The 26,302-nt window shown below is 45.2% G+C and overlaps 1 protein-coding gene across 1 annotated transcript in view; it reads right to left on the reverse strand.

The window, feature by feature from the left end:
- PREX2 (phosphatidylinositol-3,4,5-trisphosphate dependent Rac exchange factor 2) overlaps positions 1-26,302 on the reverse strand; it is a 435,974-nt gene that overhangs the window by 276,065 nt on the left and 133,607 nt on the right. Inside the window, exons 5-9 of the mRNA XM_088471582.1 lie at positions 23,453-23,554; positions 22,219-22,380; positions 17,779-17,912; positions 9,072-9,175; positions 1,749-1,898 (exon numbers count right to left, since the gene is read on the reverse strand). Of these exons, the coding sequence (XP_088327708.1) occupies positions 1,749-1,898; positions 9,072-9,175; positions 17,779-17,912; positions 22,219-22,380; positions 23,453-23,554 (652 nt within the window). The remainder of the gene's footprint in view (positions 1-1,748; positions 1,899-9,071; positions 9,176-17,778; positions 17,913-22,218; positions 22,381-23,452; positions 23,555-26,302) is intronic.

Here is a 26,302-nt window from a genome sequence, read left to right on the forward strand (position 1 = left end):
CCTCTTTGTGGTGACTTAGAAATAAAAGTTAATAATAATAATAACAACGACAATAGATTATCTACAGTATTATGCTGAAACTATATAGACATTTTGGTATCAGTATTATGATTTCAAAGGACTATGACTTAAAGGATGTGTCCAACTCGCACTGGAATTTTACAGAATATTGCATCCATTGTTCCATAGTTGAGGTTGCTGTGGATACTGTTTATTGGCCACTGCATGTGATTAAGATTTAACAATGTAGAATGTACTATGTGGAATAGTCTACTCTGCATAAGACATACCTAATTTGGGGAGACTGTTTACAGCTGTTATGCCATTTACAAGTGTTTTTTTTAGCAATGAATCATCTTGCATCCTGTGCTGAATGAAACACATTCTTAAAAATAGAGACTACAGGAAAACAGCAGAAATCTTTCACTTAAGGCCAAATTACCCTGGTGAAACAAAGAAACATTTGCATCCAAATTCTGTGGAACAGTTTAGAAAGATTCACTCAGCTCTTCTTTTAACCAATAATAATTTCTAAGTGAATTTCATGCTATTTGGGCAAATTTTCCTTAGCGCGTTATGTGCAAACCCCATACTTTCATTTGAGGTACGGTTTGTAAACTGTGAGATTTACTAGTGGGTAAAACTGTACATCAAATCGCAGGAAATAAAACACATTTGCTGTTTGGAAACCTTACCGGGACACAAAGCATTCCTTTATAAAGTGAGAGTTTGTATGTCTCCTGATTGACACCATGGCTATTAACCAGCTGGGCGCCCCAGAGCTTAATTCTTTTTGAGTTGTATGTTCCTCAGTTGCAGCCTATCCATTATTTGGGTATTTTGCTTATCTCCTTATGGAGATCCAGTGACACAGGTGGGAATGGTGCTGAAGAGACATGGGGATATGATAGAGAGATACAGGATGATGGGGCTGAGAGACATTGAAGGGAATGATGCTGGAGACACAAGGGAGGATGAGGATGAAATGCACAAGGGGATAATGGGGGGGGAGGGGGAGGCTAAAAGACCCAAGGGGTTGGAGGAGGCTGAGAAACACAGGGGGGTGAGGCTGAGAGATATAAGGGGGATAAGAATAAGTGACACAGGGGGGATGAAGCTGATATACATGGGGGATGAGGCTGAGACTGAGACACAGGGGGGACGAAGCTGAGAGACAATGGGGGGGGTGAGGCTGACACAGGAGAATTGAGACTGAGACACAGGGAATATTAACTGATGGCTGAAGATGAAGAGACACAGGGAGGATGAGGTTGGAGATAATGGGATAGTGCTGGAGAGACACAACAGGGTTAGTGCTGGAGAGACACAACAGGCATAGTGCTGGAGAGACACAACCGGCATAGTGCTGGAGAGACACAACAGGCATAGTGCTGGAGAGACACAACAGGGATAGTGCTGGAGAGACACAATTGAGAATGAAGCTGGAGAGACACAGGCAGGGATGATGCTGGAGAGATAGAGGGCCCCCCCAATAATGTGTTTGCCACGCCCCAAGATTTTTATTGCCAGCCCTGAGAAAACTCCCCATCAATGGCGCTTTTAGCTGGACATGTATAATAATTATATTATAAAGAAATAACAATTATTGGACATTAAAAATGCAGCTGTGGGAATTGAGGTGATTATCAAAGAAGCAAATATCAATTTCTTTGGACAGATCACTCCAGTGGGTCCTGCCAATATATGGCTTACACCTACTGTATGTACAGCCATGAGAGTCTACTCACTTTTCCTCCTCTCTCTCTCTTTCAAGATGGCTTCCAGCCACTCCTGTTTTTCTTCAGCTGTTTTTGCCATACACACAAACCACTTGTTCTTGGCTGTGTTATGTATCTTCCAACCATTGACTACAGGATTACCACTGCTGTGAAAGTCGGCTACAAGAGATAAAAATCACGTTATAATGACCCGCACAAGTATTAACTTCTAAGTAGTACATGACATGAGGGATAGATGGGAGAGTATTATGTCTTACGCTGGTCATACACTTAAAGATTATCCTTCCAAACAGCAAAATATTTGACTGTTTGGGATGAGAATGTGGTATGTATGGGAGTAAATTACAATCGTCATTTACTCCAAAACACTGGAAAACGGACAAAAATGGTCGTTGAGACAAGTTGGTTAAATCCATTTTATTTAACTAATTTGACTGAACAAATGGTTTTGTCCATTTTATGGTGTTTGGGGGCAAATGGTTCTTTGTCTTTTGTTCCCATACACTACCAGATTTTGGTTCCATTTAGCCAACTAGAAATATACATGTGCATGTTCATTTAAACTTAAAGATGCCAGAATGTAGCCAAGTATTGTATACACTAGCTGGGAAATGTCAGAGTCTTCTAAAATGTATTAGTTGTTCCATCAGGAAACAGATGACTATTGAATATTCTGTGTCTGTCTATGAAGGAGTCTTTTCCCAGGCAGAAATGCACGATTGTCTCTTCCATTGTGCAAACACATTCCACAACTCAAAGTAACAATCCCTCCTATTAAAGCTAGAATTACTGTAACAGTAACTAAGATGTTCCTCAATATATACAGATAAACAATATACATAGAACATATTGAGGTGTATATCCTAGTGTCTGTCTTTATCAGAATACTGACAAACATGATCCAGTTACTGTATTATACAGTATCTGCCTATATTTTACTACGTACATCTCTTATTAGTCTACTACATATTCATCCCCAAAAGACAGACCGCTGGGTGTAACCACCCAAATTTTCCTGTTTCATCCCTCTCAAGGTCTTTCAATTGGAGACAGTTCCTGCTATAACCAGGATAGATGTTGCTTAGCAAAAGAGTAACTAAGCCTATAATATATGATTTGTTAATGAAAAGACATCCAGTTCCACTAATAATAATAATAATAATAATAATAATAATAATAATAATCTATATATGGAATATAAAACAAAATATATTTTAAAGCTATTGTCTAATGAAAATATGCTTTATTCAAATAATTAACATGTTTCCTACATTTTTATCTGCTATCACCATTCTGAGTTCCTTGTTAATAGGTTTCCACATGCTTTTGCAGGACCATGCTACAATATTGTCACAGAAACGTAGTAAATCTTTTTTGCCTTTGGGAGTTAAAAAAGTCCTTTCTCAGGGGAAAACAGAGACAGTAATTTGGATATGTAACCAGTTATATCCGGGACACATTAATTCCAGATCTGCACACATTGCAATTTAGATTCACAGCTTTATGAATCTCATGTTTTCAGTTCATATTTAGTCCCAGTATATCACAATCTAATTAAACACCTATGTCTTTATTTTGTGATTGTATATATAGCTACACATATTGTAATTCATATACTGTTGCTTTATTAATTATGACATTATAAGTTACCCAGGATTTTTGATTAGTTTTTCCATAGATCAACTAAATTTACCTGCTCAGATCCTCTCGGATCTTGTTACTTACCTACACATGGTTGAAATGTGCATTTTATTAAGGATAATGTTAAATAACCAAGGGGGAGATTTAATAAAGCTTGGAGAGAGACAAAGTGTGTTGGATAAAGCACCAACCAATCAGCTCCTAACTAGCATTTTTCAAACACAGCCTGGTGTAAAATGGCAGTTAGGAGCTGATTGGTTGGTGCTTTATGTCTCACAGTTTTTATCTCTCTCCACGTTTTATTAAATTTCCCCCAAAACCATTAGTGTTATCTATTGACCATTATTTTATGACAACCCCCCATTGCGCTTTTTCTGTATCTACGATATTAATGTTATCTCCTTAATGGGTATCGCTAAATAAACTGTTATTTCAGTACATCAATGGGAAATATCAATAACTACCGAATAAAGATCTAGCTTAGTACTCTCTATATAAGACAACACATTTGAAACTAATTAAATGTATTGTGTTTCTACATTATACCAGTGGGATTATTGTTACTTGTATTCTTTTTTATTCAATATTGTATAAAGAATATTGTTCTACAACACCATTTGTCCTCATGATTTTAGAATGGGAAATTACGTTATGAAGAAAAAAAGTGTCTATTTTGAAAAAATTAACCTCATGCAAGAACAGTATAATTTGTTTAGGTTCAATTAACAAAGATGCTATCTATGATAGTTAATTATGCCATGGAATACATTGAATTGGCTCATTGAAAAGCACCAATTTGTATTGTACATTTAATTCCCGGAGAAATAAAAATAAAGAGATACTGAATACTAATTGTTAAGTCAATAAACTTTAATAAACTTGTTATTCTACTAGCATCTATGTAATGTGATATAATGTGATGTAAAGCAATTAAGTCTATTGTTTGCAAAGCATATTGTTCCATTATGTATTATCATAATCTGCAAAGAATACTAAATTACTGTTTGCAGTGTATTTTATTTTTTGCTTTAATAATGTTAATAATAATAAAAGTTTGATGATCCTTAATTCTATAAGATCACTGATTTCTACCATTTAAAATGTTTAAGAATTGTAAAAAAATTAGGGATGAGCGGGTTCGGTTCCCTGAGAACCGAACCCACCCGAACTTCGGGGATCCGGGGCGATCCGAGCCCAAGCTCGGATCTCCCTGTCTGCCCCGGATCCCTCTCCCGAGGCAAAACCTCGAGATCTGCTGTCGGATCTCGAGGTTTTGCCTCGAGCGGCCATTTTAAAAAAAATGCCTTTGCCTTTAATGGGCAAAGTGCTGATTGGCTGACAGAGCCGTCTGTCACGGCTCTCAGCCAATCAGCATTATGGTGCTCATTTGCATGTAGCACGGACTCGTGAGATCCGTGCTACATGCATCTGTGTGATTGACAGTGACACAGAGCACAGATGGGTCAGTGAGACCCGTCTGTGCTGCTGTGTATTTCAATGACACAGATGCACGCACGGACCAGGAGATCCGTGCTACTTGCATCTGTGTCATTGACACAGAGCACTAACGGGTCCGTGAGACCCGTCTGTGCTGCTGTGGTAAATAAAAAAAAAAAAACCTGTGTAAAAAGAGAAAAAAATGGCGTGCCCCCCCCAAAAAAAGAGCAACCAGCCCCGGGCATTAGTGACCCAGTGCTGGGTGTGCTTAAATACAGGGGACAAACGACATAGGGGTCCCCTGTACTTAAACACAACCAGCACCGGGCTAGTCAGAACCAGAGCTGGTTGCCAAAATACGGGGGACAAACGACGTAGGGGTCCCCCGTATTCTGCGCAACCAGCTCTGGGCTCTGATCCGGTCCTGGTTCTGGAAATACAGGGGAAAAAAATGAGTAGGGTTCCCCTGTATGTTCCAGAACCAGCACTGGACTTTTTCTAGCGGGGGGCTGATGCCACAGCCAGGGGAGCCCTTTCACCGGGCCCCCCAGCCGCAGCATCAGCCCTGACCGCTAGTCAGCCCAGGCCGGGGATCCCTGGAGAGCTGGGGACCCCCCCAATAAAGGGGTCACCCTCTCCAGGGCTCCCCAGGCCCATGCTGATAGCCCGGGGCTATCCCCGCCACCCCTGGTGGCGGTGGGTGGCGGGTTGATTGTGTGGTGTGGTGTAAATAAAGAATATCAAACATTGTCTTTACAAGTAGAACTGCAAGTCCCAGCAAGCCTGCCCCGCATGCTGGTACTTGGAGAACCACAAGTACCAGCATGCAGGGCATTAAGGGCCCACTAGTACCTGTAGTTCACCTGTAAAAAAATGTTTAAAAAAAACACAGGACACACACACCGTGACAGTATAAGTTTATTAAACATACATACACACACACACACATGTACACATACTCACCTATGTAACCCTGTAGCATCGGTCCACTTGTCCGGTAAAGTATCCATAGGGGACCTGTGGAAAAAAACATACTCACCATCTCCTATGCGAGGTTCTGTCCTCTTCGTTCCAAAGTAGGCATCCCCGGACTTGGCAAAAAAAAAAAAACGAAAACGCGATCCACGAACTTAGTACCGTTCTATAGAACGGTACTTCCCGAATGAGAGCTTAGCGGCGGGGTATCACCATGGAAACCCCGCTGCTAAGCGTTCATTGGCTGAGAGAGGCCATCTCCCGTCTCTCTCAGCCAATGAACGGCTCCCTCCATTGTAGTCAATGCTGGGAGCCGCAAGGTTATTAAAGTTTACCCTGCGGTTCCCACCATTGACTACAATGGAGGGAGCCGTTCATTGGCTGAGAGACGGGAGATGACCTCTCTCAGCCAATGAACGCTTAGCAGCGGGGTTTCCATGGTGATACCCCGCCGCTAAGCTCTCATTCGGGAAGTACCGTTCTATAGAACGGTACTAAGTTCGTGGATCGCGTTTTCGTTTTTTTTTTTTGCCAAGTCCGGGGATGCCTACTTTGGAACGAAGAGGACAGAACCTCGCATAGGAGATGGTGAGTATGTTTTTTTTCACAGGTCCCCTAGGGATACTTTACCGGACAAGTGGACCGATGCTACAGGTTACATAGGTGAGTATGTGTACATGTGTGTGTGTGTATGTATGTTTAATAAACTTATACTGTCACGGTGTGTGTGTCCTGTGTTTTTTTAAACATTTTTTTTACAGGTGAACTACAGGTACTAGTGGGCCCTTAATGCCCTGCATGCTGGTACTTGTGGTTCTCCAAGTACCAGCATGCGGGGCAGGCTAGCTGGGACTTGCAGTTCTACTTGTAAAGACAATGTTTGATATTCTTTATTTACACCACACCACACAATCAACCCGCCACCCACCGCCACCAGGGGTGGCGGGGATAGCCCCGGGCTATCAGCCTGGGCCTGGGGTGCCCTGGAGAGGGTGACCCCTTTATTGGGGGGGTCCCCAGCTCTCCAGGGATCCCCGGCCTGGGCTGACTAGCGGTCAGGGTTGATGCTGCGGCTGGGGGGCCCGGTGAAAGGGCTCCCCTGGCTGTGGCATCAGCCCCCCGCTAGAAAAAGTCCAGTGCTGGTTCTGGAACATACAGGGGAACCCTACTCATTTTTTGTCCCCTATATTTCCAGAACCAGGACCGGATCAGAGCCCAGAGCTGGTTGCGCAGAATACAGGGGACCCCTACGTCGTTTGTCCCCCGTATTTTGGCAACCAGCGCTGGTTCTGACTAGCCCGGTGCTGGTTGTGCTTAAGTACAGGGGACCCCTACGTCGTTTGTCCCCTGTATTTAAGCACACCCAGCACTGGGTTACTAATGCCCGGGGCTGGTTGCTCTTTTTTGGGGGGGTGCACGCCATTTTTTTCTTTTTTTACACAGGTTTTTTTTTTTTTTTTTACCACAGCAGCACAGACGGGTCTCACGGACCTGTCATTGCTCTGTGCCAATCACACAGATGCATGTAGCACGGATCTCCCGGGTTCGTGCTACATGCAAATGGGCACCATAACGCTGATTGGCTTCCTGTCTGCCACTGCAGTGCCACTCCTAGATGGGCCACGTGTTTGTGCCGCCCCCTTGTGTCGCTTAGCATAGTCATCCAGCTTCCTCGGTACAACCTTTTGGCCTAAAAACAATATTGTGAGGTGTGAGGTGTTCAGAATAGAGTGGAAATGAGTGGAAATTAATGTTATTGGGGTTATTAATAGCGTAGGAACAAAAAAAGGCCCATTTATGTGATTTTAGCGTTTTTTTTTTATTTTTTAAGAAAAAATCCAGATCCAAAACACAAAACCCAGAACCCAAAACACGGAAGGGTGGTTTTGGCAAAACCAATCCAGATCCAAAACACGAAGAAAGATCCAGATCCAAAACCAAAACACAAAACACGAAAAGTGTCCGGTGCACACCCCTAAAAAAAATGTGCTTAAAAGAGAGCTCCAATTGGTCCATAAAATAATTTGGTGTCTGCAATGGTTGGCGGTTAGCAGCAGTCAGGTAAAGGGGCCTATCCATTACCCGACTTTGCGAACAATCCGACTTCACAAAATCGGGTAATGTATAGCCGGCAAGGACCAGCGATGTGTGTGCATGCTGGGTCCTTGCCGACCCCGACTATCTACTGAACATGTCCGTCAACTTGACAATGCTCGTCAGGTTCGGAGTGTTCAGAGATAGGAGGTCAGATTCCTGCACTGAATGACGTTCAGTGAACGCCGTTCAGTGAACGCCGTTCAATGTGGGCACCGCACCTCGGCAACCTGAAGGTCTGAACGCTAGACGTTCAGGTCGCCTAATGGATAGGTACCTTAAGTGTGAGACTTGGGGGTACACTTACTAAAGTGCGAGTTTTTAGAAGTGAAGATGTTGCCCATAGCAACCAATCAGATTCTACTTATCATTTATCTAGCACCTTATAGAAGATAATAGCTATAATTGTATTGTTTGCAATGGGCAACATCTCCACTTCTAAAAACCTGCACTTTAGTAAATATACCCCTAGGAAATGTAACCGATTGAGAGCTAGAAAACGAGTAGCGCATATACGGCAGGGGTTAGATAGTACATAGACGCAACTGTCGGTTCACAACCCCGCCCAGGCCTCTCAGAATCAACTGGTTGAAGGGGATTGACCCCTCTTTAGTGATAAACTGTACATATATTATTGTTATATGTTTTATTTCACAATATTAGAACAAAGAAGTAAGGATAATAAAACTAAGAACTGAAATGAAAAAATATGTTGCTTACAAGATTACAGAAAAGAGTTAACGAATCATTTAGCAAAACAAACTAAATGTGGAAATGTTTATTTGATGTGTTGCACGGAGGTTTTACAAGCCCACACGCATACATATATGTTTGGTTTAAAATCAGAGATTTTATAAAAAAGGCTGTGACCATTTTTCATCCATTCCTTAATGTCTTGTCTATGACTGAATGAGCGATGGTTGTGATCGCTGGACAGAGAGGCAGATTCGGTCCCTGTCTAAGGTCCACAAAGTGAACTGAGTTCCCATATTATGCTATCCAATCCCATTCTGCAACAATTCTGAGCTGTTTAGACATTGAGCCACAGACACACGAATATTCCATGATTGCATGAGTGAACAGTAGGCATTTGCCATATGCCATATGCACAGTGGAAAATTATTGATTTATCAGCACAAATGACAAAAGCTGTGTTCACTGTGCTGGGATTGTTTGCATACACACCTGTCCCATCATCAACATTTTCAACCTCCATCACTTCTGTGTTAATACGGCCTCGGAAGAGATAACGCTGCCCGTCGGTGGAGGCTTTGCTATTCTTCAAACGTCTGCAAATGAAATGAATGTAATTACATTGGGCTCTATTTATCAACATTATTTTTACTAAAATAATGTGAAAAAGGGTGTTTTCACACCCTTTTCATATTATTTTAGTATCACCTATAGTTATTACAGGGCAATTGGAGTAGAATTCCTAAAATTCTACTCCAACCCCTAAGTATCACTTATTTTCTGTAAAGCAGATCGCATTTCCCATAACTGTAATGGGAAATGTGATCCGACCAGAGTTAGTAAAAATAAAATGTGAAAAATACCGGGGGAAGCCCTGTGATAATAACGCCACCTGGAGGTGGCGTTATCCAGGGTCTCCCCCGGTTACCGGCCTCCTGCCCTGCTCTAACAGGGAGAGCAGAGGCGGGAGTCGGTCCCTGTAATCAGCTGTGTGGTCTAAACAGACCGCAAGCTGATTACTGTAAAAAAAAGAAAATAAAAATAGTAAAAAAAAAAATTTACTTACCTGACTCCAGGGACCGGTGATCGGGCCTCTGGTGATGACTCCACTCCAGTCAGCTGGTCTCCCACAGTGCACTGCTGCCCGGTCATCAGGTGATCGGGCCCCAGTGCAGTATGGGAGATCACCTGACCGGAGGAATGGAGAACATCACCGGAGGCCCGAAGCATGCAGGTAAGTGCTAATAAGGGAGGGGGGGTCACGGGGGGGTCCGTGATCACGGGGCGGGGCTTAGCACCAGGGGCAGGGCTTAGCGCCAAGGGGGGTAGCAGCGGCGACCGGTCAGCGCATGCGCGTGCACTTAATCACGGTATTTTTTGCGAAAATGCCGTGATAAGGCTCCGAAGGGGATTTTCAGGGACAGAGCTTTATCGCAAGCTCTGTCCCTGTAAGGGATTTGTAGTAAATTCCTGTGATATTGCCTGAATTCGCAATGCGAATTCACTCGGTAATATCACACTATAATCTGCATTCAATATGCCTATTGTAGTAAATAGAGCCCTATAAGAGAAAAGAAGCATCCTTACTTAACATCAGGCAGGAAGAAAGCTGCTGCAGCCACATCATAGCACTTTGCATGCTGATTCAGAGACTCAGTCACACACAGATATACAAGTGTTACATATCAAATTAATCAGCACAGTCTGATGGAGTGTCCTAGTCCCATCGCATTGCGACTAAAGGTGCCTACACACTTGGCGATAGTTTACACGATTTGCCCGATTTCGATGCATCGTGACGACAAATATGCCCATATCGTGAGTATCCACTCACGATCACGATGCCGATGCGCGTATCCAAAAGTCGCACATCACATCTTCAGATCTGCCGTGCTGTAGGGCAGAACAGGCAATCTCAGTCACGATGCACTGGAATAGTTAGGAGGCACGATAGATCGTTTGTCACATTGGACAGTTTTTAACACCAAATCGTGTGCAGGACTGCCGGGGAGCTGCCGGGGGAGAGTTCAAGGGAAATCGTACACAATGTCGGATCATGAGCACTTCGCCAAGTGTGTAGGCACCTTTAGATGCATTTTCAAAAGGCGCTATCCGAGTCTCATGGGACCAGGCGCAACAAGAGGGGCTGTTTGGCGCGACTGCAAGATATTTGTTCATGGCTGTTCATGAGACCAGGGGCGCCGAGAGGGGGGGGGAGCGGGTACTAATTACCCGGGCCTGGGCTTGCTGGAGCACCGCTCCCCCCCCCTTACATCACAGCAGCCCAACATGCTCTGCTGTGTGCTGGGCTGCACTGGGAGACTGCCCGCGGCTGCTAAGAAGCAGCTACAGCAGTTTCCTATGCCTGTGGGGGGAGCGATCTACCTGATCGCACCCCCCACTGGTTATGCGCCAGGCTGAGGGGGCTCACTGCACCCCCCTCCCCAGTGCAAAACTTTTCCTTTTTTCTTTTTCTTTTTTACCTAAGGGGGCATGGCCACGCCTCCCATGAATATACCACGCCCGGCGTGGCTCTTGGTGGGCCTGCATGAGACTATACTGTATGTAGGCAGGTGTGTCTGCCGTTGTGTGTGTACAAGCTCAATCCATATTGTCTGTTACTAAGAGGACAGTATTAGTAAGAGGACACCTATGTGATGTCTCTCTAAAAGGATTAAAATGAGTCTTTTCCCAGCTATATCCACCAGGCCTTGCATAGTAATGATGGTAATGGTATCGCTGTGTTTATATGTCTGTGTACTCGTGTTATTGTTGCTCCACATGTGTATATATGTAATTGTTGCTTTAGATTCTAACCTTGCAAATAAGGCCATATTTCTTGGTCATGTTTAATTACAGTTTTCAACTGTAAAGTGCTGCAGAAGATGTTATTATTATTATTATTATTATTATTATTATTATTATTATTATTATGAAGAAGAAGATGATGAAGAAGATGAAGAAAAACAACAAGAACATAACAACATCAATAAAGCAAGAACAACAACAACAAAATATCTTTAGTAGGGAACCACCAGTTGCTGAACCACTGGCTCCTCCCCAGGAATATAGATATATTTCTATAACCATACGGAGGGCTGGACACCTTCGGCTGCAGCAGCTCTCAGCCCCACCTAGCGAGTGCATTATACCTTTTCCTTTACTCTCTAAGAATGTCAGGGAGACTACAGAAATTTTGGGGAATTCTCCCCGACTCCTGGGAAAGCAGGGAACACTATCGGTTAGCGTTCTCTAGTGAAGCGGGCAGTATGGGGCAGCTTGATGACAAGATTCACATCATTGCGCCATGATGGGGAGATCCTAAAAGTCTGAATATATGAAATGGACTGAAGCAACTACACTTACTGAAGTTCATACATTCAATCTACATTGACTCTTGTGAACTGTTGAGACAAAACATGAATTCAATGTTTTAGAGAACGATGGGTTCAGGTTACATTTCTGTCCAGGTCCTTGTACTGTAGCTACATGTCTACACTTTCAATCACTATGCCTGGCTGCTTACACAATGTAGCAATACTGTCACACAGCCAGTAAGGGGGCACGATGTGTGATATTGCATGAACGCTGCTGTCAGCAAGTTCCCTTCTTATCAGTATTGCTTGTTTCCCTAAGGAAATACAGGAATGTAGATTATTTATCTAAAGCGAAGTAGAGGAAAAAATGCACAAATGCAAACAATTTACATAACTCTATGACTTCCACAAGACTTCCGCAACATCACAGCTTCCAAGACACTATATTTGGAACTGTAGAAGCTACTAAATTAGTATATTTACTGTATATCAACCATCCAAAATGTACATGTCATTATTGTTTGTTAACATGGGTTACATAAAGGGGGGACAGTTTTGAATATTGGTGCAAAGCTTAGTATGATGTTGTCTATAGCTAGGGTCGGTGCTACCACTAGATGAAATGAAGTGCTTACATTAAGTGCCAAGGTGCAAGGGGGCACCAAAAACACTGAATGGGTCAGATAGTCTCATTTGTTCCACAACACGTCTGCACAGAGTGCCAGGCACTGGCATGCAGTGGCAGCAGTCTGCAGCTCATTACCAGTGGTATATGCTGGGAGTGTGGAGCTGGGCTATGATGCCTGAGCACAGAGCCGTAACTAGACATTTTGGTGCCCTGTGCCAGAAAGAGCATTGGCACCACCCTCATTTTTCAAAGGGACATAATGCACCCAATAAAGGGCCATGGCCTCATGGGGAAGGGCCAGGGAAGGGATAGGGGAGGCCAGGAGATGCTGGGGATGAAATAAGAGGAAGCTACAAGTAAGAATGATAATATACAGAAATTTGACAGGCCCAAACAGCGCCCCCTGACCTGTTGTGCCCTGTGCGATGGCACCGGCCGCACTACCCTAGCTACGGCCCTGTGCCTGAGTACAGCGCCACAAGAGCAGAGTTATTCTATATAAACTGAGCTGTGTTGGAGTGTGCTGGTGGTGTAAGTTGGTGGTGTATGCTGGTGGTGTATGCTAGTGGAGTCTTATGGTGGTGTATGCTGGTGTTGTGTGCTGGTGATGTATACTGGTGGTGTATGCTGGTGTTGTGTGCTGGTGGTGTATACTGGTGGTGTATGCTGGTGGTGTATGCTGGTGGAGTGTGCTGGTGGTGTATGCTGGTGGTGTGTGCTGGTGGAGTGTGCTGGTGGTGTATACTGGTGGTGTATGCAGGTTGCTGTGTGCTGGTGGAGTGTGTTGGTGGTCTTTGCTGGTGGTGTAAGTTGGTGGTGTATGCTGGTGGTGTATGGTGGTGGAGTGTTCTGGTGGTGTATGCTAGTGGAGTGTTCTGGTGGTGTATGCTGGTGGAGTGTGCTGGTGGTGTATAATGGTGGTGTGTGCTGGTGGAGTGTGTTGGTGGCATATGCTGGTGCTGCATGCAGGTGGTTGGGCTGGTGGTGTATGCTGGTGGTGTATGCTGATGGAGTGTGCTGGTGGAGTATGCTGGTGGTGTGTGCTGGTGGTGTGTGCTGGTGGTGTGTGCTGGTGGTGTATGCTGTTGGTGTATGCTGGTGGTGTATGCTGGTGGTGTATGCTGGTGGTTGGGCTGGTGGAGTGTGCTGGTGGTTTATGCTGGTGGTGTATGCTGGTGGTGTATGCTGGTGGAGTGTGCTGGTGGAGTGTGCTGGTGGAATGTGTTGGTGGTATATGCTGGTGTAGTGTTCTGGTGGTGTATGCTGGTGGTGTATACTGATGGAGTTTGCTGGTGGAGTATGCTGGTCGAGTGTGCTGGTTGTGTATGCTGGTGGAGTGTCCTGGTGGAGTGTGCTGGTGGTGTATGCTGGTGGAGCATGCTGGTGGAGTGTGCTGGTGGAGTGTGCTGGTGGAGTGTGCTGGTGGAGTATGCTGGTGGAGTATGCTGGTGGAATGTGTTGGTGGTATATGCTGGTGGAGTGTGCTGGTGGTGTATACTGGTGGAGTATGCTGGCGGAGTGTGCTGGTGGTGTATGCTGGTGGAGAGTGCTGGTGGAGTGTGCTGGTACTGTATACTGGTGATGTATGCTGGTGGAGTGTGCTGGTAGAGTATAATGTGGAGATGTGTACGGTACTTGTGATGTGCAATGTTGGTCTGTGCTGGTGGAATATTCTGTTGTGTGCTGCTGGTGGTGTTTAGTGATGGGTGCTGTTGGAGTGTGATGGTGGTGTGTGCTTGTGGTGCTGTTGGAGTGTTCTGGTGGTGTATACTGGTGGAGTATGCTGGTGGAGTGTGCTGGTGGTATGATGGAGGACTGTGCTGGTGGAGTGTACATGTATTCTAAATTTCATCTGTTTGATGTACAATTAACAGTAGGCCACATTTCAGATTTGTGGTTGTAAATTTGTGGCTTATAATTGACTTCGCAGTTTCCATTCACAGTTCATATTCATAGTTTGTGTCAAATGCCTGATTCAGAGTTGTGAATAGAGGGCCTGATTCAGTAGTGCACTGCTGAACGCAGATTCCCGATGTTCGGGAATCTGCGCAGGTGCATGACCCGTTTAGAATGGGTATGCGATCCTTGGGGCGCCAACAGCAGTGCCGGGCCCGGGGAAGAAGGAGGCATGGCCTAATCACAGTAGGCGTGGCCACATTCCCTTAGGAAGGGAAAAAAAATTCTGCACGCTGGGGAGGGGGGCGCTGTGAGCCCCTCAGCCCGGCGCATAGCCAGTGTGGGGCGCGATCAGTATGAATGCTCTCCCCGCAGGCATAGGAGACTGCCTTGGCTGCTACCTAGCAGCTGCGAGCAGTCTCCCAGTGCAGCCCAGCACACAGCAGCGTGTGATGGGCTGCTTTGATGTACAGGGGCCCCCTCTTGGCGCCCCTGTGTGATCCCGCTTGTAGACTGGCAGCAGACTGTCAATGATGCCGTTGGGGGAGAGGGAAGAGGCCAGGATCTTCCTTCGGCTGACGGAGATTTCCTGGCCTTTTCCTCTCAACTGCGGCAGCTGGCTGCGTGACCCCATGGGTCACCTTAGCCGGCTGATGTTACGCAGATTATCCGATGATGCGTTGGACAACGCAGCTTGGATAAGTAATGCACAGGAGGCGTGATGCCTCCTGCTGCATTACTATATCTGCAAGTATCGCAATTACAAAGTTGTGGGGGTCATTCAGACCCGCTCGCAAGCGCAGGACGCTCGCAAGCGGGTCGATGTTGCCCCACTGCGCATGCGCACGATGGAGGGAGCTCCGTCGTGCGCATGCGTGAGACCCGGATAGCGACGGGCTCTCCATCACTCCGGGTCTCGCACCAAAGGGGGCGTGCTGTCGATGTTGATTGACAGCACGCCCCCTTTGGTGGGCGTGCCGGGGGCATGGCTGCCAGACGGAGGCGTTCCCATGGGAACGCCTACCGTCTGAAGCCGGCCCCACTGACATCACTAGTGTCCAGGGCTTGCGGCAGCGAGACCCTACCTCAGGGTCTCCTTCGCAAGCCCGATGGTCGCGATGGTCTTGACCATCACGACCATCATCATGGACGCTCGCATTAGCTGTGGGTGGTCACCCACAGCTATGCGAGCGTCCAAGAGGACACTCCATTTTCATGGAGGAGGGCCCTGATTCAGAGCGAGCGTTCTGGTCAGAGCGTTCGGCTCTGAATCAGGCCCCGTGCATACATCATATATCTATAGCCTGCATGCAGCTTTGCAATTACGATCCTTGCTGAATCAGGCCCAGGGTAAGAAAGAGCAAGTAACTGTGCTTCTTGGTAAAACCCTGCTGCAGTGCAGGTGGGTCAGATGTAATATGTGCAGAAATATTTAGATTTGGGAGGGTTGTGTCCAAACTGACATCTAAATTCCAGTTTAGAAATAAAGTATTTGTGGACTAGAGGCAGAAGCAGCCAGTATTTACCCCACATGCAAATTAATGTATGTACTTACCCCCCTTGCATTGCAACATGGTTTGTTCATGGTACAGTTACTTGCTCTATCTTATTCTGGAGCTGATTTAGACCCGGACGCTAAGCTGCGCTCTCACGCAGCCAAAGGGGTCCGGGTATACAAATGCAGCGATCGCACTGTCTAGTGGAAGGATGCCCTCTATGCCTTAGAGCAGTGTTGGCTAACCTTGACACTCCAGCTGTTGTGGAACTATATATCCCAGCATGCCCTGCCATAGTTTTAGCATGCCCTAATAGCAAAACTGTAGCAGTGCATGCTGGGTTATGTAGTTCCATAACAGCTGGAGTGTCAAGGTTAGCCAACACTGCCTTAGAGAGCAACATCAGAGTGAACGCACGCCAGTATAAAGACGCCCACCTTTCTCTCTTAGCACACGTCATCTCCAGGAAGTGTGTGATTAATCGGTGACATCGAGTGCCATCGGAGCTGCACGCAGCGCTTGAGGTAGACCCTACCCCACCGCAAGCACTGCAATCACTGCAGGTTGAAATACAGCCAAGTAACGTGTACAATGATGCTTCTTTGCTAATTATGCACACCCCTAGAACGCTGCTTAGATGCCCAGACACGCCTGCGTTCGCACATCCACTCCCCCGTTCATAAGCACCTTCCCCTGTTACCACCCACAAATGGCACTATCTGTCGCTCAAATTAGCATCCAGTCTGTGTACTACGAGTGCACAATTTCCGAGCGCAGTGAGTGACTCGCGCATGAGCATATTGATGCATACGCATGCGCAAGCGTGCGATTATCGGCCATAGCGTGCGTTTGCGGCTCGGCGTCCGACTCTGAATCAGGCCCTGTATTCCCAACTTTGAATCAGGCCCAAAGTTTGCGTTCCATGTTCACTGTTCATGTTAAAATTTATATGTAAAATAACCCTCTATTTAAACAATATTTTAAATTAATAATGGGGTAAAGTATACCCCATTAACATTTTGATGCAAATCAGCTCAATGTTAGTAAAGCTAGCTTTTTTTACTCGATCTAAAATTCGATAAATTCCAGTGACCATTATAATATTAACACCTATCTGTCACACCGTATTGAGAATTGATATGTGGCTAGTTTGACCATCTCTATTAGTATTGGTGACACAAATTGCCTGTTTATATGTCAAACCGTGGATGCGCTGCTGAATAGAAAGCCATGATCAGGGCCGCCTTCCCATATGCCCCACCTTCCCAGCTAGCCTACCTTTCCTGCCCGGGCCCCCTCCCAGTCCAGTAAATCTTCCCTGCACCCCCCTCATAGTCCAGCCAGCCAGCCTGTCTTCCCTGCACCAGTCCAGCCAGCCTTCCCTGTGCCCCCCCCCCCTTATCCAGCCAGCCTGCCTGCCTTCCCTGCCCTGCTTTGCCCCTCCCCTATTCCAGCCGGCCTTCCCTGCTCTTTGACCCCCCTAGTCCAATCAGCCTTCCCTGCCCTTTGCCACCCCAGTCCACCTTCCCAGTCCAGTGCCACCCCTAGTCCAGTCTTCCCTGCCCTGTACTCCCCCATTAATGTCCGGCCTTCCCTGGCCTGTGCCACCGCCCCCCTCCACCATGTCTAACCATCCCTGGTTTACGCTCCAATTGATGCACCACCCCTGAAATAGCTCCACCCACATTATCCACAGCTCCGCCCAACTCTTCCCTATACCCGGAGGGGGTGCCCTGACTATTTTGTCAGTAACGTGCCCCACAATTTCTGATGGCATTCCTGTCCATGATTGCTCAGTTTTGTTTTTATATGCAAAACTGCAAATCCCACATAATTTGAAAAGTGAATTTGCTGCCACTTACCGGTGTTTTCTTTTGCAGTACACTAAAAGGTTATCAAAGAGAAAGAATATCCTCTCCTGCACATTCCCAGAGGAAATTTTTAATAGGCCTCCGTGCATCAGCATTTCTGTGCATGTATCGGTTATGCTGGACCCCTAACAGAGTAAACACAAAATTTCCTTTATCTCACAAATATAAATGCATTCATTTTTTTTCAGATCATAAGAATATTATCAATAGTATCAAAATAATGCAGGAAAAAATTATACAGAATAAACATTTCCAGAATGACACTCAATTTCTTGTTATGTTCTTATGTACTCAAATGCACAAGTTGCCAATGGATAATGTGATTAAGGGCAAAAATATAAAACAATGAAAATGAAAATTAATAACAATGAGATAATAAAGAATAACTAATTATAAAAACATGTTAATGTATTTTATAAACATGATCAAGTTTAAACACAGCAGATAATTTGATTAATTATATAATTTATAACACTGTTACTTAAGGTGTGTACACACTAGATGATGTGCTCATGATGCGATATCATGAGCAATTTCCCTTGAACTCTCCCCCGGCAATACAGGACACGATGTGCAGCTTTGCTGCACGATGTGTCACAAGATCTATCGTGCACAATCTAAAGATTTGCCGAACTTTAGAACGTGCAGGATAGTAGACAGATGCTTGCACGAATCAGGGATATCCGTGATGCATGCACCTGTCTGTAAAAAAATAAAACAGATGCACAAACGGATCAGTGAGATGAAAAATGAAAGTCTGAAATTTTTTAAAAAATGGCGTGCCCCCCTCAAAAGAACAACCAGCTCTGGGCTTTAGTGGCCCAGTGCTGGTTGTGCAAAATACGGGGGACAAACTATGTAGGGGTCCCCTGTATTTAAGCACAACCAGCACCAGGCTAGTCAGAACCAGCCCTGGTTGCCAAAATACAGGGGACAAACGAAGAAGGGTTCCCCTGTGTTTTGCGCAACCAGCACTGGGCTCTGATTCGGTCCTGGTTCTGGAAATACAGGGGAAAAAAATTAGTAGGGTCCCCCTGTATTTACCAGAACCAGCACCTGACTTTTTCTAGTGGGTGGCTAATGCTACAGCCAGGGGAACCCTATCACCGGGTTTCTCGGCCGAAGCATTAACCCTGACCACTAGTCAGCCAAGACCAGGGATCCCCGGGGAGCTGGAAACACCCCCAATAAAGGGGTTCCCCTCTCCAGGGCACCCCAGACCTAGGCTGATAGCCCGAGGCTATCCCCAGCATCCCTCGGCGGTGGGTGCCGGGTTGATTATGTAATGTAGTGCATTTGAAAGTTTTGAAAATATTGTCATTTGCTTTGGAACTGCAGGTCCCAGCATTCCTCCTTCGAATGCTGGTACTTGGAGAACCACAAGTACCAGCATGTGGGGCATTAGGGGCCCGCTAGTACCAGTAGTTCCACAGCAAAAGCAATATTAAAATAAATACAGGATCTCCCTGATCCATGCCTGCAAGCATCGTATGCGGATCCGAACGACATATCGTACAGACATAAATACTGTACGATATGTCGCCGGATCGTGTACGAGATTGGCAGATCTTGCCTGCTGTAGGCAAGATCTGAAGATGCGATGTATGACCCGTGGGGACGCGCATCGGCATCGTGATCCAGAGTGGACACTCACGATTTGGACATATTTCACACGATCTGTCATTCCGATGCGTCGGAATTGGGCGAATCGTGTAAAATATCGTCTAGTATGTATGCACCTTTAGTGTGAATTGTTTTCACTTTAGAATATATGCTACAATATTAAACCAACATTTGGAAACACTATTAGAACTGCTAACCTTGACATGAAATTAGATATAATAGGACTATTAGATCATACTTTTACAGAATGCGAAAGCAGAAGCTACAAATTAGGTGATGGATGATTAGCTTTCATATAAGGCAGCCACATAACTCCATTTGACATGTTTCTGGATTAGAGCCACCATGCTTTTTACAAATAAGGTAACGGTGACTGGGTCAGAAAGGCATTAGTATATTAGTCATCTGTACTCCTTGTACCCACAATGAAGGAAGTGGTCTATGTTCTCCATAAGACATTTAGGACCCTATATGCCTGAGATGGGAGGCGTGTACATAGAATTTAAGAACACATTGATCATGGGAGGTCCAATTATAGAGAGGGTTATATTTCAGCAGATGGTAACATAATGCTGTGATGTTCATGGTAATAAACAGTCTCGGCATAGTGTCAGGAATAGGAATGTCAGCCACTGCTTTCATCCTGATTCTAAATATAACTTTATTATATTCCTCACTAAGCCCAGCCCTCCTGTTAAATGTTTCCTTCTGGTAGGAAATCACTTTGTTTCTTCTTTCTGATTCCTGGGGCACTGTCGCCGAAAACCAGATGTTTATTTACTGAAGCAAAACGGCCTACAAAGGGTTTATTGGGGAACCTAATTTGTTAATATATATTTGTGGTTTATTCATCTCTAGCACTTCCTTTTCCTAAAACACTGGTTCCAACGAATCCATCTATTAAATCTAGTGTTGATCTTATAAATGATTGTAAACTGTGTTAAAGCAACCATAATCCCCATACATTACTTGCTTATGAGTGTCAGTTCCATGGCGTTATTTGTAATTCTGTAATGCTGCTTTTCTTTAATCTACTAAAGTTTGACATTTACAATACAAAATGCAGACTCTAAAACACTTTCTCCAGTTACTGGGCCAATACGTCAGTCTTTGATGAGCCAAGAGTCAGACACATCTAAGGCCATTATCTGCTGTCAGATATCTAGTATCATATAAATCTGACAGAACTCTCTCTCATGTTTTATATTACAGTGTTGAAGGAGAAATCCACTTTGGAGGAGGAACTGTACACATCTGCCTCCCTTCCTCTCCTGGTACAGTACGCCTACCATTACCTGTATGCAAATCAGGTTCCATACTCAGAGTCAATGATTTTACTAGTACCATGTTTCCCCGATAATAAGACCTACCCTGAAAATAAGCCCTACCCTTACTTTTGTAGCCCGGTCTAAAATAAGCCCTACCCCGAAAATAAGACCTACCTTTTTTTCTTTTTGAGCTGGGAACGCTGCAGAGACCAGCGTTCCCAGTCATGCAGTGCGTGGGTGACGTCATGACGTCACCCGCACGCTGAGGGTCCTGTGCGGCCGCGCCTGCTGGATCATATTAGATCCAGTCAGCGCGCAAGTGAGAGGGACATCCCGGACGGCGGTGACTCCGGTAAGTACCGTACTTGCACTGCAATAAGGGGGCCTGCATAAAGGACACTGCTACAGGGGGGGGGGCCTGCATAAGGGGCACTGCTACACAAGGGAGGCTGCATAAGGGGCACTGCTACAGGGGGGGTCTGCATAAGGGGCACTGCTACACAAGAGAGACTGCATAAGGGACACTGCTACAGGGGATGTCTGCATAAGGGGCACTGCTACACAAGGGAGGCTGCATAAGGGGCACTGCTACACAAGGGAGGCTGCATAAGGGGCACTGCTACACAAGAGAGGCTGCATAAGGGGCACTGCTACAGGGGATGTCTGCATAAGGGGCACTGCTACACAAGGGAGGCTGCATAAGGGGCACTGCTACAGGGGGGGGCCTGCATAAGAGGCACTGCTACAGGGGGGGCTGCATAAGGGGCACTGCTACACAAGGGAGGCTGCATAAGGGGCACTGCTATAGGGGGGGGTCTGCATAAGGGGCACTGCTACACAAGAGAGGCTGCATAAGGGGCACTGCTACAGGGGATGTCTGCATAAGGGGCACTGCTACACAAGGGAGGCTGCATAAGGGGCACTGCTACAGGGGGGGCTGCATAAGGGGCACTGCTACACAAGGGAGGCTGCATAAGGGGCACTGCTACAGGGGATGTCTGCATAAGGGGCACTGCTACACAAGGGAGGCTGCATAAGGGGCACTGCTACAGGGGGGGCCTGCATAAGGGGCACTGCTACAGGGGGGGCCTGCATAAGGGGCACTGCTACAGGGGGGCCTGCATAAGGGGCACTGCTACAGGGGGGCCTGCATAAGAGGCACTGCTGTCAATGTTAGTTAAAATAAGACCTACCCCGAAAATAAGCCCTATGGTGTTTTTTGGAACCAAAAAAAAAATAAGACAGTGTCTTATTATCGGGGAAACACGGTAATATGTGATAGCACTTAGAGCTCTCTATGGTATGATGATCCTGTAAGACGGAAGAACAGAGCAAGCATAGGAAGCAGCAAATTATCAACACTGCATAAATAAGTAAATGAGGCCCCAGGTGATACAAGATTTGGAGAGACTATTGGAATAAACCAAATACTTTGCACTATTAAACCTTCATTACAGAATGAATCTACTTACAGTATAACAAAGCTTCAGCACAGAAGAACACTGTGAAGGTGATAACTGAATGAATGTGTGACTCTTACCTCCCAACCCTCTATGTGGCTCTGCCATTCTTCCAACACTTCTAATTTCTCCATCTGCCTCTTTGCCTCATTAATGTTAGAGCACACAGCCTTCATTGCCTGCAAAGCCTCCGCCACCGAGGCATAATCACTGTGTCTCTTTGGTGTCCTTTTCAGTAACTCCTGTTGGGATATGTAATGAGATACATTAGAAGAAGATTTCAGCAGTAGGTGGGACTGCATTGCCTCTTCCTGCAGAACAATATGAATGTGCGATAGTTTATTTAGTGCTGCGAAATAAGAAGTTACTTTGTTGTGAACTGCAGTGACTATAATCATTCTAATTATTCATTCACAATGTATCTAACTGACTGCAAATATACAACAAATGTATTTAGTTCTACTATATTTTATTTTATTTTGTTTCACTTGAATATTCTGGCATATGACAGTTGTTTTATGTTTCTATTAGACAAAACAAAGCTAATTAATAAAGGGGTATATTTATCAAAGGGGAAAAGCCCTATACACCAAAGTTGTTACCGACAGTGATAATCTCAGACTTCAATAACCGCTATGTTCTATTCAACAAGCACCAACCTGCAATACCTGCAAAAACTACTTGTGATTTTTAATAAATTCTTTTTGAGGTTTTCAAATATTTCCACTATCTATCTATCTATCTATCTATCTATCTATCTATCTATCTATCTATCTATCTATCTATTACAATTCATTTATTTTATTATTATTATTTTTTTTTAATTAAGTCTGGGTTTTTAGTTCCACTACACATGCACAAACTAAATGACTGGTTCAAGCATGAGGATATTCCCAAAGACTGGCCCAGTAAAGCGATATGTTAACCTTTACCACTTGGGGCCAGTATCGCCAGGTCGTACAGCTGCTCCAGCAATATATTATTATAAATGGTGATTTATTTATTTTTTTACTGCTGTTATAAGTGTTGCTAACAGAATTATACACATTTCCACACATTGATAAATATGCAACAACACATATGCACAAATAATAAGTATGGATACAAAGGGACCAAATATAAGGTGCACTCAGTATTGATGAGACTGCCCCATACTGGTCATTGTTGGATGCTCTCCTATTGTACCAAGTTATGTTCTGCATAATAACAGGCCTGTTAAAGGAAGGGAAACGATTGCATGAAAGGGATTTAAATACACTGAGAAACATGCTTTAAGCTCCTAATAACATCCCCTAGCAACCAAAGCATACTTACTCTTAAAAGAAGTGGGTACTTGCATATTCTCTGTATTGGTGCAACTAGATATCCTTCCAGCGGAACATCTGTGTTCTTCCGTCCACCAAGCAGCATGCAGTTCTGAGAGCACAAACAAAATTGGTTTTCAGGCAAATCTTGGCCAAGTTATCAGTTCTTCCACACTGTGATACTATAAAGTGGGTGTATGCAATGTGTGCTTGCAGGATAATTTCATGTTTGTATGCGGTTTGCAGGTCAGACTGCAACAATATGCTAACAACCTTTAGCAGGAATTCATTTATTATCTAAAAGTACACAATATGGCCCTGTTTGCTTGATAGACAAGATAAGTAACAATCCTTTATTAATAGTTCATTCGGCTTTGCCCCAAACTTCATCTTTTTTTTAGCAATGGTAATTTTTTGTGCACAATGGGCTCTATTTATTAACATTATTTTTACTAAAATAAAGTGAAAAAGGGTGTTTTCACACCCTTTTCACATTATTTTAGTTTCACCTGTAGTTATTACAGGGCAATTGGAGTAAAATTAGTAAAATTCTACTCCAACCCCTAAGTATCACTTATTTTTAGTAAAGCAGATCGCATTTCCCATAATTGTAATGGGAAATGTGATCCGACCTAAGTTACTAAAAATAAATTGTAAAAAAATACCGGGGGAAGCCCTGTGATAATAACGCCACCTGGAGGTGGCGTTATCCAGGGTCTCCCCCAGTTACCGGGCTCCCACTCTGCTCTAACGGGGAGAGCAGAGGCGGGAGCCGGTACCAGTAATCAGCTATGTGGTCTAAGCAGACCGCAAGCTGATTGCTGTAAAAAAAAGGAAAAAAAAATTATCAATTTTTTTTTTTTACTTACCTGAATCCAGGGACCGGTGATCGGGCCTCCGGTGATGGCTCCTCTCCGGTCAGCTGGTCTCCCATAGTACACTGGGGCCCGGTCATCAGGTGATCGGGCCCCAGTGCAGTATGGGAGATAACCTGATCGGGAAGCCCGGAGAAGATCACTGGAGGCCAGGAGGATGCAGGTAAGTGTAAAGAAGGGAGGGGGGGTCTCGGGGGTCCGCGATCGCGTGGGGCGGGGCTTACAGCCAGGGGCGGGGCTTAGCATCGGTGGAGGGGTAGTAGCGGTGGTCGGTCGGCGCATGCGCGGGCTCTTAGTCGCGGTATTTTTTCCGAAAATACCGCGACTAGAGTGCGGATGGGATCCGCAGGGACAGAGCTTTATCGCAAGCTCTGTCCCTGCAAGGGATTTATAGTAAATCCCTGTGATATTGCCTGAATTCGCAATGCGAATTCACTCGGTAATATCACACTACAATCCGCATTCAATATGCGGATTGTAGTAAATAGAGTCCTAAATGTTAAACCTCATTGCTACAAAGAGCACAAATTCTGACAGCTCAGCGCCTGATTCAGAAATGTACGCCAATCTTGTTGCGACTGCAACTTTTTCCGCAGCTGTTAAGCGAAAATATGCATATGATGCAGCTGCTGGTAGATGTATTGAGATGCCAACTTGCGGTTTTGCAAATTGAAGCATATGCGTAAAAAACTGTCACAGCATCTCCGTAAAGTGTCACAGCATCAGTCACAGTTCAGTCAATCATCATCCTTCTGAGTAACCCTGGGCTACTCAATATGGACGACGGACAGGGCCGCCAAGAGCCAGCCCAGGCCCGGGTGAAGGGGCGTGGCCTAATAGCGAGAGGCATGGCCACAACCCCTTAAGAAAAAAAACATAGTCGCAGGGCTGCAACTCGGCACTGCATGCTGAGGAGGAGGGCGCTGTGAGCCCCTCTGCCCATCTCAACTTCAGGGGGCGTGATCAGGATGGTCGCTCGCCCCACAGGCAGAGGAGACTGATGCTGCTCTGCAGCAGCAAGCAGTCTCCCTTTGCAGCCCAGCACACAGCAGTGTGAGCTGGGATGCTCAGCTGACAGGGAGGAGGGGAGGGCGGCGTCGGACTCGGGCCACTGCTGGGCCACTCCAGCAAGCCCAGGCCCGGGTAATTAGTACAGGCTCCCCTCACTCTCTGCGCCCCTGATGACGGAACTAGGACACTGGCACCAGTGAAACTGCGTAAAAAGATGCAGTTGTTGGATCTGACACTCCTATAAAACGGTTGCAATACGCACACTTTTTTTTAACCACCCCTCCGTTATACATGCGTTGTGTAACTTAGATGCATGCGCTACAATAAAAACATTGGCCAACTGCATAAATATCGACATAACATAACATCTGTGATGCAGGCCCTTAGTACGTGAAGACGGGAAAATTACAATATCCACAATGAGATATTGTTCTGCTCCTGTTTTTCACACTTTTTGAATGGCAAAAAAATAAATAGGCTTGGCCCATGTTTGGAGAAGCTGCCATTTTTACTGTGTCTGAGGGAGTTGATAGTCATAAATGTAGTTGCAGATTGTGATACCTTCCCAATATAGATACTAACGTGTGAATAGGCCATACCAAGGGGTATAATCATTGGGCTCCATAGAACATGTTCAGTTATAAAAGGGCCCTACATGAACATGTCCATCCCCAGGCCCCAATTATTTACTAAGCCCCTGATATCTGCTTTATAAACGGATATCTGCCCTATAAATTGTGTGTATGCTGTGCCTCATGTATATGTGCACGGGTCGGTTTCTCATAGACCTATGTATAGCATGAGAAAGGAAATGACAGAGTTGGAGATGTTTGGTACAGAAGTCCCACGTCTCATTATACAATTTTATAGGAGAGAAATATGAAGAAAAACATACACTATTTAACTCTGCTACACATTATTACATCCTTACCAATCTGAGATTATAATTTATAATGTAATTATAATTTTGACCA

This window comes from Taudactylus pleione, unplaced genomic scaffold (assembly GCF_031769625.1).
Source record: "Taudactylus pleione unplaced genomic scaffold, aTauple2 ptg000114l, whole genome shotgun sequence".
Taxonomy (NCBI): Eukaryota; Metazoa; Chordata; class Amphibia; order Anura; family Myobatrachidae; genus Taudactylus; species Taudactylus pleione.